General features: G+C 50.4%; 1 protein-coding gene across 1 annotated transcript in view; it reads right to left on the bottom strand.

Moving 5' to 3' along the window:
* The window catches only part of LOC144488336 (uncharacterized), an 82309-nt gene extending 73335 nt beyond the window's left edge, over nucleotides 1-8974 (bottom strand). The window contains exon 1 of the mRNA XM_078206386.1: nucleotides 8872-8974. Within this exon, the coding sequence (XP_078062512.1) occupies nucleotides 8872-8974 (103 nt within the window). The remainder of the gene's footprint in view (nucleotides 1-8871) is intronic.
* Between the last annotated feature and the right edge of the window lie 4413 nt (nucleotides 8975-13387).

Below are 13387 nucleotides of genomic sequence, written 5' to 3'. Positions count from 1 at the left end.
AAGAAAGCGTGAGTGTTCAAACCAGCGCCTTTCACTATCTCGGGCTGTTCCCAAAGTGCTCTGCTGCATGGCTGTAATATATAACGTAACGTTGTAATGTAGGGGAATATAGCAACCAATTTGTAGACAGCAAGCTCCCGCAAATCTGATTGTATCACAGCTTGGTATGGCTCCTGCTCTGTCCAAGTCCGCAAAAAACTACAAAGGGTCATGAACGAAGCCCAGTCCATGACGCAAACCAGCCTCCCATCCATTGACTCTGTCGACATTTCTCGCTGCCTTGGAAAAGCAGCCAGTATACTTATGGACCCCACGCACCCCGGACATTCTCGCTTCCACCTTCTTCCGTCGGGAAGAAGATACAAAAGTTTGAGGTCACGTACCAACCGACTCAAGAACAGCTTCTTCCCTGCTGCTGTCAGACTTTTGAATGGACCTACCTCGCACTAAGTTGGATCTTTCTCTACACCCTAGCTGTGACTGTAACACTACATTCTGCACTCTCTCCTTTCCTTCTCTATGAATGGTATGCTTTGTCTGAATAGTGCGCAAGAAACAATACTTTTCGCTGTATCCCAATACATGTGACAATAATAAATCAAATCAAATCCAATCCAATCAAATGGAAAGGAGATGACCAGATCATCAGTTTCCTGGATTCGCGCAGGCAGGGAGGGAGTGAACTGGAGAATGCAGGCCCACTACACCCGACACGGTTACAAGAGTTGGCGGCCATCATGAGATGCCAGTACCTTTCCCAATGCAACCTCCCAACAACCTTTGTTCTGATATAAAAGAAAAATACTGTGGATGCTGGAAATCTGAAACTAAAACAGAAAATGCTGGAAAAACTCAGCCGATCTGACAGCATCTGCAGAGGGAGAAAAACAAGAGTTAACGTTTCGATTCCGTATGACTCTTCTTCAGAGCTAAAGAGAAATGTGGCAGATTTTTATCCTGTGTGAAAGGGGGTGGAGCAGATAGAGCAGAAGGTCAGTGAATGGTGGGAGAGTTTGCAACAAAGGTGCGTAGGGCATGGAGTTAGAGTGAGTGTTAATGGTAGGAGAGGGTGCTAATAGTGGCATAAAGGTAAGATATCAGAATGTGTCAATGGGAGAATAAAGGTCAGTGCTGAGTGAAAGCAAAAATGTAGAACAAGTGACAAATGGCCCTGCAGGGAAGGGGGGTGGTTCGCATTGCGGCCGCTGCCCTCTTTTCAAAATAGGGTCATTCACATCATGTGAACCCTTGTCAACTGAGTCTTGGACGGGAAAGGTTCAGGACTGAGTAACATGGAAAAGGAGATTCCGGTTCCAACCCCAACCTAGGCTGAGTCAGCTGACCTCACTGAGGGCTGTGCGATGCATAGTACTCCTACTCCAGTGTTCCTGCAGAGGAGATTCATTGGTTGATTCCGGAGTTGAGAGGGTTGGCTTGGGAAGAGAGACTGAGTAGACTGGGGCTACACTCATTGGAATTCAGAAGAATGAGGGGGGATCTTATAGAAACATATAAGATTATGAAGGGAATAGACAAGATAGAAGCAGGGAAGTTGTTTCCACTGGCGGGTGAAACTAGAACTAGAACATGGCTTCAAAATAAGAGGGAGCAGATTTAGGACGGAGTTGAGGAGGAACTTCTTCACACAAAGAGTTGTGAATCTGTGGAATTCCCTGCCCAGTGCAGCAGTTGAGGCTACCTCATTGAATGTTTTTAAGGCAAGGATAGATACATTTTTGAACAGTAAAGGAATTAAGGGTTATGGTGAGCGGGCGGGTAAGTGGAGCTGAGTCCACGAAAAGATCAGCCATGATCTTATTGAATGGCGGAGCAGGCTCGAGGGGCCAGATGGCCTACTCCTGCTCCTAGTTCTTATGTTCTTTAGTTTGGTGCAATTCAGCCAACAAAACGGCAAGAAATGAGGAGTTAGCCAGACTTGCAGAGAGTTAAACTAATGAATCTCTGCTTATTAACGGCTAAGAGGTCTCCAAAGACCGAGGTGCATCGTGGGGATAAAGCTGGCAGCCCCATTTAAGTGTTGCTATGGAGAAGAAACCACTGTCGAGGGTGATGCACTGGATCTGTTATCCTGCAGGTTCTCCAGCGCCTGGAAGCTCAACCTTGATACAGTCAGAGAAACCCGGTGTACGATTCACAATGAGTTTTGGTTTAAGTTGTCTTACGTTTCACCCCTGCGGGTGAGGGGCTCTGACAGATTTATCACCCAACCCAACGAGCTGGTTTTGTGGGATCGGGTGTGGGGGGAGGAGTGGTGGAAAGTGGGAGATATTTATACTGAAAGGGGAGGGAATGAGCTGTCACAGTTTACAACTTCTCTCCATTTGGCCATTCACACCCTTTATTCTCTCTGGGGACAGCCATTAGCAGTCTTTTCCCCTGGTTTCTATGCCTATGACTCATCTTTCATTCCCTCCCCCTGCAGTATAAATATCTCCCACTTTCTGTGCCTTTTAGCTTTGACGAAGGGTCATCTGGACTCGAGACCTCAGCTCTTTTCTCTCCTTACAGAAGCTGCCAGACCTGCTGAGATTTTCCAGCATTTTCTCTTTTGAAGTGTAGGGCACTGCCTACTTGCCTGCCTCAATGAGTCAACCCTGCCAACTGTGCCTGGAGTTTTACCCATATGATGCACGGCAAGGCATGCCAGCCTTGCCCACCCCTCACGCCCTGGTGGGCACAGATCCCGTGCCCTAACCACATCAAAGAGGAGGTGCAACGCAGCCCCACCTCCCCAAGCTGTGATCATCGTTCGCCAGCCACTCTGTTCTCACCCACCATCGGCATCGAGTGGTTACAGCACACAGGGAGGTGCTGGCAGAGTCAAACAACCCACACACCATGAAGAATGGCACCCTGACCTGAGCTCTGAAGGGTAGTTGGCACCTGTGGAATTGTAGCCCGTATGAAAGGGAATGGGATGAATGGGTAAAGAACTAGGGAGGGTATAAAGGAGGCACGCTGGTGATGTACTGGAACAGGAGTCTGGCCACTCGGCCCCTCAAGCCTGCTGTGCTATGCAATAAGATGATGGATTTTTCTATATATTTTCTAAAAGCAAGGAGCACCTATTCTACAGCCAACTGCACAACCTCCCACTGGCAATTTTCTCCATCAGAATCAAGGGAATGTTCCGGAATTCAGAGTGGCAGATGGTGGGAAATATCCACATCTATCAGCGCCTCTGCAGGAAAACAATCATCCCGCGGCCTAAGCTTTCAATCAAGCCAGCCGCCGGGAGTCAAAACGGTTCAACAGGAGCTGCTGTCGACTTGGGGCAAGATGGAGTCTTTTCTGGGTGCCCCCAGCTGAGCTTGGGCAAGTGCAGAGGAATGAAGCTGCAGGAAGTGCAAACAGCCGCATGCTGATATCTCTCCAGGAGCAGAGCTCTCCCTGCTATGTACTTGTACTGCCTACGGCTGCCTCTCACTCACAAACCAAGAACAAACTCTTCCAACATCTGTGTTGGGAAATGTTAAATCCTGAACTCACCAGGACGGAAACACAGCTTGGTCTGTGAGTGTTGTTTTTTTTAAAAAAGTTGTCCAGAGCCCACAGAGGAACGTGAAGGGACTCTTCGCTTCTAAGGGCGCATTAGTGATGTATTTAGTGATGTACCTTAAAACATTTTAAATTGACTGTGTCGACTTGACCACTACTTCCCCAAGTGGTACACTCAACGCACAGATACACACATACCCACACACTGGTACATGCACATAAATAAGCACTCACCTACACAAACATCTAGAGTGGGCGGCACGGTGGCACAGTGGTTAGCACTGCTGCCTCACAGCTCCAGGGACCAGGGTTCGACTCCCGGCTCCGGTCACTGTCTGTGTGGAGTTTGCACATTCTCCCCGTGTCTGCATGGGTTTCCTCCGGATGCTCCGGTTTCCTCCCACAGTCCAAAGGTGTGTGGGTTAGGTTGGTTGGTCATGCCAAATTGCCCCTTAGTGACCCGAGATGCATAGGTGAGAGGGATTAGCGGGGTAAATATTTGGGGTTGTGGGGATAGGGCCTGGAGTGGGATTGTTGTCAGTGCAGACTCGATGGGCCGAATGGCCTCCTTCTGCACTGCAGGGATTCTATGATTCCCCAAGCGCTCTGACACACTCAACGCGCAGATACACACATACCCACACACTGGTACACACACACATAAATAAACACTCATGTACACACACACACACACACACACACACATCTAGATCTGTATTTCCTTTCTTATTATTCTTACGGTGGCTCAGTGGTTAGCACTGCTGCCTCACAGCGCCAGGGACCCGGGTTCGATTCCCGGCTTGGGTCACTGTCTGTGCGGAGTCTGCACGTTCTCCCCGTGTCAGCGTGGGTTTCCTCCGGGTGCTCCGGTTTCCTCCCACAGTCCGAAAGATGTGCTGGTTAGGGTGCATTGGCCGTGCTAAATTCCCCCTCAGTGTAACCCGAACAGGCGCCGGAGTGTGGCGACCAGGGGATTTTCACAGTAACTTCACTGCAGAGTTAACGTAAGCCTACTTGTGACTAATAAATAAAACTTTATCTTTACTGAATGGCGTGCTGGGCTGTTTCTGAGGCAGTTCAGAGTCAACTACATTGTTGTGGCTCTGGAGTCACATGTAGGCCAGACCAGGTAAGGACGGCAGATTTCCTTCCCTAAAAGCACATGAGTGAGTGAGTGAACTTTATGACAATCGATGGTAGTTTCATGGTCACTATTACTGAGGCTAGCTTTTCATTCCAGATTTCGCTCATTCAAATTAAATTCCACCAGCTGCCGTGGTGGGATTTGAACCTGTGTCCCCTAGCCTGTGGCTTCCGGGTTACCAGGTCCAGTGATGTTGCCACTACCCCACTGTCTCTCCACGACGCTGAAGATGTTGTGAAGTAAAAATTACATTTTGTATCAAAACACGGTTTAAGTGTGGATGAGAAATAAAAAGAAAAATAATTCAAACCAGTTTGCGAACAGCAGAAGGAATGGACGTCACGGTGACACAGTGGTTCACAGCGCCAGGGGCCCGGGTTCGATTCCCAGCTTGGGTCACTGTCTGTGTGGAGTCTGCACGTTCTCCCTTTGTCTGCGTGGGTTTCCTCTGGGTGCTCCAGTTTCCTCCCACACTCTGAAAGATGTGCTGGTTAGGCCATGCTAAATTGCCCCTACAGTGTCAGCGGGACTAGCCAGGGTAAATACATGGGGATAGGGGCCTGGCTGGGATTGTGGTCGTTGCAGACTCGATGGGCTGAATGTCCTCCTTCTGCTCTGTTAGGATCCTATGATTCCTGAGGGGATAGTGCTCTGACGCTCACAAGGTAGTGGAGAGAATCAAGTCGGGAGACCCGCAGTGGGAGGCACAGTGGTCACCACTACTGCCTCACAGCGCCAGGGACCCGGGTTCGATTCCTGGCTCGGGTCACTGTCTGTGCGGAGTCTGCAAGTTCTCCCTGTGTCTGCGTGGGTTTCCTCCGGGTGCTCCGGTTTCCTCGCACAGTCTGAAAGACGTGCTGGTTAGGCTGCATTGGCCATACTAAATTCTCCCTCAGTGTACCCGAACAGGCGCCGGAGTGTGGCGACTAGGGGCTTTTCACAGTAACTTCATTGCAGTATTAATGTAAGCCTACTTGTGACACTGATACATAAACTTTAAAACTAAAGAACAGACAGTGTGATTTATTCAGGGAGCGCCATGCAATGTTCAGGTCCTTTATGTGTTGAATGCTCCTGTTTTGAGACACAGACAGGCAGGACTTGCTTGTCAAAACATAGCATAAAAAAATAAATCCCCAAATCCTCTATTCAGTCAACATATGGCCTGAATGTGATCCGGTTAAGGAATCCCACAATAAAACGGCAATTAGATTTCGTTGGGCCGCTTGTTGCTGGCAAATTAAAACGACACTATCCTTGTGCAAATACATTTTCACAGCCGCATCGAGTGTAAGTTACACAGAAACCCTTTAGAACCTCATGGGGAGGTTAAATGAAGACTCCTCCTAAAAAGAACAGCTTTCTGAGCATTTCTTCAGGGAAGTGCCACCCCTTTAACTCGACTCAAACTGAGGCAGCCGCGCGTTATTCTTTCACAAAAGCTTATTAATATATTTACTTCAAATAAACACAGCAGTCAGCGCGAGGTTGAAGGGAGATCTGTCAGAGAAGCTTCAAAGGCTTCCCGACCCTGGGAAAAAGAAATATTCCATCCGGCGACTGGCTGATGTGGTCAGGGGAGGATCTTGGACCAGTTCCAGGTCACATTAGTTCAACTGGTGAAGCTGTTTTCTGCCAGCCGCTTCGCAACCAGTCCGGTCCCTTCACAACCTGTCACGGCCAAACTAATACCGGCTCAAGCCGGTCCAAGCCAACGCAAACTGGATTTAAGTTTTAAAGTTTATTTATTAGTGTCACAAGTCGGCTTACATTAACGCTGCAATGGAGTTACTGTGAAAATCCCCCAGTTGCCGCACTCTGGCGCCTCTTTGGGTAACACTGAGGGAGAATTTAGCACGGCCAATGCACCCTAACCGGCTCGTCTTTCGGACTGTGGGGGGAAACCGGTCTCACCCTCTCCCCCTGCCGGGAGGGCGGACTGAAAGGGGTTACGCAATAGAATCTCCAGCAGGTTCTCGATTTCCTCTCCTCTTCTCCGTCTCCTCCTCCGCACTTTGCCAACACTTCGTGATCCTTCTGCGCCAGAGTGTTTTTTTCTCAAGAACCAAGAATTCAATTACACTTCCTGACAGAGCAGCATTTAGTTCACACTCAACTCCAGGAACAGGCTCCCACTTCTCTCTCATTCTTTAACGGATCCACCCCCGCCTGCTCCCCCCTCTCCTCCCCAACATCGTCAAAAAAAACCCACCACATTCAAATAATTGTCCCTCCCACACATAACAGAGGATCGGTACAGAAGTCAATCCCATGTTAACCGTACCTACATTCAGAGCTGGAACTCTTAAACATCAAATTAATAAAAAAAAACCTCGCGCCTCTCCCGAGTGTCAATTCTTGTTGGTGTTCCGTTCTTGTGTAACTCTTGCCTGGCTGTTCAACTACAGAGTGCTTCATTGGTAGCTTTATCCGGGGAGATTTTCCTTTAATCGTGCTCCGAAGGATAGGGGAGAATCAGACAGGATCTGCGGTGGATAACAGAATGTCCATCCACCATTTTCCTGTTCCCTTTGCCTACAGGATCCCTGGACTCACCAAGGGAGGGAAGCCTAGAGACGTCCGAAGCCAAGATCTACATTCACACCCTTCCCAGTTGGGGATTGAGTCGAGGTGGGAGCAAGTGGAGGGATGGCCCACAGGGTAACCAAACACTCAGGAATAATTTGGTGGATTTTCCCCAAGTCGAGGTGTGACGTCCCTACTTGCAGATAAGCAACAAAGACCAGGGTTTGAAGCCAAGACTCTCTGGTTGACTCTTTGCTATAACCTACTACACATACTCAATGAGTCAATAGAGGGGACTATTGACACCAAACCTCTGGCCTGTTTTCCATGGAGACAGAGTAGGCCCGAGACCTGGAACTGGGTACTGCTGGGGGCTTGGTGTTGATATCTTGATAACTGCCTGTTCTGTTATGTTTAATCCAACATCCGGCATGGTGGCACAGTGGTTAGCACTGCTGCCTCACAGCTCCAGGGACCCGGGTTCGATTCCCGGCTGGTGTCACTGTCTGTGTGGAGTTTGCACGTTCTCCCCGTGTCTGTGTGGGTTTCCTCCGGGTGCTCCGGTTTCCTCCCACAGTCCAAAGATGTGCGGGTTAGGTGGATTGGCCATGTTAAATTGCCCCTTAGTGTCAGGGGGACTAACTAGGATAAATGCATGGGGTTATGGGGATTAGGGCCTGGCTGGGATTGTGGTCGGTGCTGACTCGATGGGCCAAATGGTCTCCTTCTGCCCTGTAGGAATTCTATGATCCTCTGTGTTCAGTCTTCGCTTTCATTTGGGGTCTGGTGAAGTAGGAAAAGAGAGAGTGGGAGAAAGAGATCGAGAGAAAGAGAGTTGGAGAAAGAGAGAGATTGGGAGAAAGAGAGGAGAAACAGACTGAGAGAAAGAGAGAGGGGGAGAAAGAGAGAGGGGGAGAAAGGGATCGAGAGAAAGAGGTTGGAGAAAGAAAGAGGAGCGAGAAAGAGAGAGGTTGAGAGGAAAAGAGTGGGAGAAAGAGAGAGGGGGAGAATATACCTTGCCTGTCACAACCACTGGACAGCTCAAAGCATTTTGCAACTGAAGGAGCAATTTGTGAAGTGTTGTCACTGTTGTAATGTCGGAAATGTGGCAGGTAATTTGTGCACAGCAGGATCCCACAAACAGCAATATGATAATGGCCGGATAAAGAAAGAGAAAGAGAGAAATAGAGACACACATTCTTGTAAAGCTATTTCCCTCCTTCCTCCGTGTCAGTTCCTCTTTCTAATCAGTCTATCTAGTCATTATCACTTAACTATGACACATGACGATGATGGGGCGGCACAGTGGTTAGCACTGCTGCCTCATAGCGGCAGGGACCCAGGTTCAACTCCAGCCTCGGGTCACTGTCTGTGCGGTGTCTGCACGTTCTCCCCGTGTCTGCGTGGGTTTCCTCCCACAATCCATAGATGTGCGGGTTAGGGTGCACTGACCATGCTAAATTGCCCCTTAGTGTCAGGGGGATTAGCTAGGGTAAATACATAGAGTTACGGGGATAGGGCCTGGGTGAGATTGTTCTCGGTGCAGGCTCGATGGGCCGAATGGCCTCCTTCTGCACTGCAGGGGATTCGAAGTCTTTCTTTTCTCCTCGGTGGAGTGGTGACTCTGACCTCCGGGTGCAGTTGTCAGGTGGAGTCCAGGGGCAAAAAATGGTGTTGCTGACCTTTGGCAGGACGGCAACAGATGCCCTCTGCAGCTGGCCTCGCTGGGTCAGGTGGTGGTTCCTCTTCATGGACCCATGGCTCCTGCATGCTGTTGGCACTCATGTAGGAGAGAGAGAGGGGGGGGGGGGGGGCAGAGGGACCTTTGCCCATCACTTTCAATCTCGATCTTCAATGAGAAGAGTTTGATGGTGAAAGGCTGACAGGAGGTGACAGATAAGATGACACTGGAAAAGATTCCGCAGAGAGATTCCAAAGTCTGATTTCATTCCTTTCTCCTCGTCTATGTGCCTTGCTGCCTTTTTTGCGCTTTTTAAAAAATTATTGTCGCTGACGCGATACAATTCTCCTGAGCCCCTGGTTCCCAAGCACAAACCACAGGACCGAGAGAGAATGTGCATATCGGGAGCCAAGAAAACTGCCGCTCTGTAATCCAGCGGGCAACAAAAGGCGTTGCCATGGAGATGAAAGGTCTTTTCTTATTAAAAAAAGAGCGATCACGGCCGGTGGGGGAATATCACACAAAGCAGAGGCTGGTCGAAGGATGGCAGAAGAACGTCAGGGTTTGAACTGTGGTCCTGACAGCGTCTGAGTTCTTCCCTTTTTATTGGTATTTTTAAAGGGGGATTTTTCACCTCCCTGGACTTTGTTGAAATAATCTTAGCGACAGCAGCATCCATCTGCCTTCTTTTGTTCGAATGGGTGACTTCTGTTGATGACACCTTCGCAACTGACAGGTTTATCAGGCGTTGCAAACTGTTTAGCTGACACTACTGCCCGCAGCTCTCCCTCCTGCACCCCCCCGCAGCTCTCCCTCCTGCCCCCCCTGCAGCTCTCCCTCTTGCCCCCCCGCAGCTCTCCCGCCTGCCCCCCCACCCAGCTCTCCCTCCTGCCCCCCCAGCTCTCCCTCCTGCCCCCCCAGCTCTCCCTCCTGCCCCCCCCCAGCTCTCCCTCCTGCCCCCCCCAGCTCTCCCTCCTGCCCCCCCCCAGCTCTCCCTCCTGCCCCCCCCAGCTCTCCCTCCTGCCCCCCCCAGCTCTCCCTCCTGCCCCCCCCCCCCCGCAGCTCTCCCTCCTGCCCCCGCCCCCAGCTCTCCCTCCTGCCCCCCCGCAGCTCTCCCTCCTTCCCCACAATCTCCCTGTATGATTCTTTCCTTGGCCATCTACTCAAACTCTGTGCAGCCAAAGAAGGTTATAGTGCAGGAGTAGGCCATTCAGCCCCTCATGTCTGGACTGACCCTTTGAATGAGCTATTGTGATTTGTCCCAACCCCATCACTTATTCATGGAATGAGCTTTTCTGTTGGTGAATACAACACAAGAAATGGGAACAGGAGTAGGCCATTCGGCCCACTGAGCCTGCTCCATCATTCCATACAACCCCGCCACCCCCACCGCACAAATCGATTAATTCCCTGAGATTCTGTCCATTCCAGCCTGAAATATATTCAGCAATGGCGCATCCACAACCCTCTGGCGTCAGAATTCCAACCCACTGAGTGCCCTACAGTGCAGAAGGAGGCCATTCGGCCCACCAAGCCTGCACCGACCACAATCCCACCCAGGCCCTATCCCCATAACCCCATGCATTTACCCTACTGGTCCCCCCTGACACTGAGGGGCAATTTAGCACGGCCAATCCACCTAACCCGCACATCGTTTGGACTGTGGGAGGAAACCGGAGCACCCGGAGGAAACCCACGCAGACACAGGGAGAACGTGCAGACTCCGCACAGACAGTGACCCAAGCCGGGAATCGAACCCGGGTCCCTGGCGCTGTGAGGGAGCAGTGCTAACCACTGTGCCATCCTAATTACTAGTTATTCAGCCTCTCATGAGAGGACCAATCCCCTCATCCCAGGACCCAATCTAATGAACCTACACTGTATTGCCTCCTTTGCAAGTATATCCTCAAATTTGGAGACCAAACTGCACAAAGAATTGCCTCACTAAGAAATTTTTATTCCTGTACTCCAATCCTCTTGAAAAGACCAACATGCCACTTGCCTTCCTAATCGCTTGCTGCATCTACGTGCGATTCCAGATCCCGACTGCAAATTGCAGATCAATTGCGTTGAATTGTATTCAGGCAGAGGGCATTCATAGAATCCTTACACGCGGAAGTAGGCGATTCGGCCCATCAAGTCTGCACCAACTCTCTGACAGACCATCTAACCCAGGCCCGCCCCTCCTGCCCCATCCCTGTAACCCCACGCCTTCACCCCGCTCATCCCCCTATGCATCTTGGGACACTAAGGGGCAAGTTAGCATGGCCAATCCACCTAACCTACACATGTTTGGATTGTGGGAGGAAACTGGAGCACCCAGATGAAACCCACGCAGATACGGGGAGAACGTGCAGACTTGACATGGACAGTCATCTGTCGCTGTGAGGCAGCAGTGTTAACCACTGAGCCGCACCTTGGGAGGAACAAGTAAACCACTGGGGTTTCACTTGAGCACAGATAAAGAGAGACCGATTCAACGGGCCCACTGGCGCGGCTATTAAATTCAGCCCAGAGGGTTTAAATTGGAAGAGGAAGCTGTAGCCAGGGTGTTCCTGCCGTGTTTGCCGGTAGTGGGTGGAGGATTCGGCACTGGCTTCGGAACGGGTTGTTGAGGAAGTCTGAGTGAGTTGCTGCAGTGCACCCTGTGGGTAACTTCCTCCTGCAGCCACGGGGCGCTGTCTGTGGAGATTTACCAGGCTGATTCCGGGGATGGCGGGAATGATGTATGAGGAGAGATTGACTAGGTTAGGATTGTTTTCCCTGGAGTTCAGACGAATGAGGGGGGATCTCATAGAGACTTATAAAATTCTAACAGGACTAGACAGGGCAGATGCAGGAAGGATGTTCTCGATGGTGGGGGGGTCCAGAACCAGGGATCACAGTCTGAAGATTCGGGGTAGACCATTTAGAACGGAGATGAGGAGACATTTCTTCACCCAAAGAGTGGTGAGTCTGTGGAATTCATTACCACAGGAAGTAGTTGATGTCAAAATATTGAATGTATTCAAGAGGCGGCTGGATATAGCACTTGGGGCGAATGGGATCAAAGGTTATGGGGAGAAAGCAGGATTAGGCTATTGAGTTGGACGATCAGCCATGATTGTGATGAATGGCAGAGCAGGCTCGAAGGGCCGAATGGCCTCCTCCTGCTCCTATCTTCTGTTTTTCTATCCCTCCGAGCGCCTGACTCCTGAAATCTAGTCGCTTCCGTGAGAGTCAGACACCAGTCAAGACAACAACAACCTCTCTCTCTAACAACACAATGGGGTCCTCGCCATTCACCGCTTAAACGCAAGTTAGTTCCCGCCCCCAAAAAGGCTGGCATGAGATGTTAATTTGTGATTTCATTGTAAATATTTGAACTTTAAATGCAATTTTACCTTCAGCTGTTTATCCCCTTTTGATGGCCTGAACACAAAAGAGATTGGGAAAGGTTATGGATTGTAAAGGTTAGGCTCACAGCTGCCCAGCTGAGGTGCTGCTGTGCTCCCTGTCGTGGGAACTATAGGCCGATGGCGCTCAGTAAACTGGTCAAATGTCAGCCGGCGGCAGAACTCTGTCTGCAAGGCAGGGACGCAGTGAACCTGAGTCACAGCTCACACAGAGTGTCAGCACACACTGGGAAAGCTGCCTGCTAATTAATCATTTGGCAAGCGGCTTCTGGCTTTGTCTCAGTCACATTTGGAAACTGCCACTTTCATTTCCGACTCACCTGGAGGTGCCGACTCCCACAGACGCACGCGCGAGTGGTCATTCACCCTGCTTGCGTGTGGAAGGTGAATATTTTGGGCTTTGACCGCAGGGGGCCTCACTGTTAAGCCCGACCCCGTCCTCATTTGGCACCCACGCTACCTTCAGGGGGCGGGGCAGAAGGGCGCGGAAAAAGTGAGATGGTCTGGGGTAAGCTGCTCCAAATACAACACATGAACCACTCCACACAGCACACGCAACATTGCACGTACAACATGCACTACTCCTCAAGCAACACGCACCATTCCATGTGCAACACGCACCAGTTAATGCTCAAGAAACACCACTCCATACATGACACACAACACTCCGCACACATACTCATGGAGCAAGCTTTGGGATGTTTCTTATCCATTCCCACCTTTTAGCCGGAACCCCCACAGATTTCAACTTAACAGAAGTCAGCCAATTAGGTCCTGGTTAAAAGGAGATCTAACGCTTGAATCAGGCATTGCTTTGGTTGCTCAGGAGGGGGCTTCTTTCAAAATGGTGACAACCACGTGACCAATGGCCAGTGTACTGGCGTGACCAGTGTTAACCAGTGGCCAGTGTTAACCAGTGGCCAGTGTTAGCCGCATGGCCAGTGTTAACAGTGTGACCAGTGTTAACCAGTGGCCAGTGTTAATGTTGTGGCCAGTGTTAACAGTGTGGCCAGTGTTAACAGTGTGGCCAGTGTTAACCAGCATGGCCAGTGTTAACCAGCATGGCCAGTGTTAACCAGATGGCCAGTGTTAACCAGCATGGCCAGTGTTAACCAGCATGGC

This window comes from Mustelus asterias, unplaced genomic scaffold (genome assembly GCF_964213995.1).
Source record: "Mustelus asterias unplaced genomic scaffold, sMusAst1.hap1.1 HAP1_SCAFFOLD_1473, whole genome shotgun sequence".
In the NCBI taxonomy this organism is placed as follows: domain Eukaryota; kingdom Metazoa; phylum Chordata; class Chondrichthyes; order Carcharhiniformes; family Triakidae; genus Mustelus; species Mustelus asterias.
The sequence above is the reverse complement of the archived record's forward strand: the minus strand, read 5'-3'. Positions and strand labels throughout refer to the sequence as shown.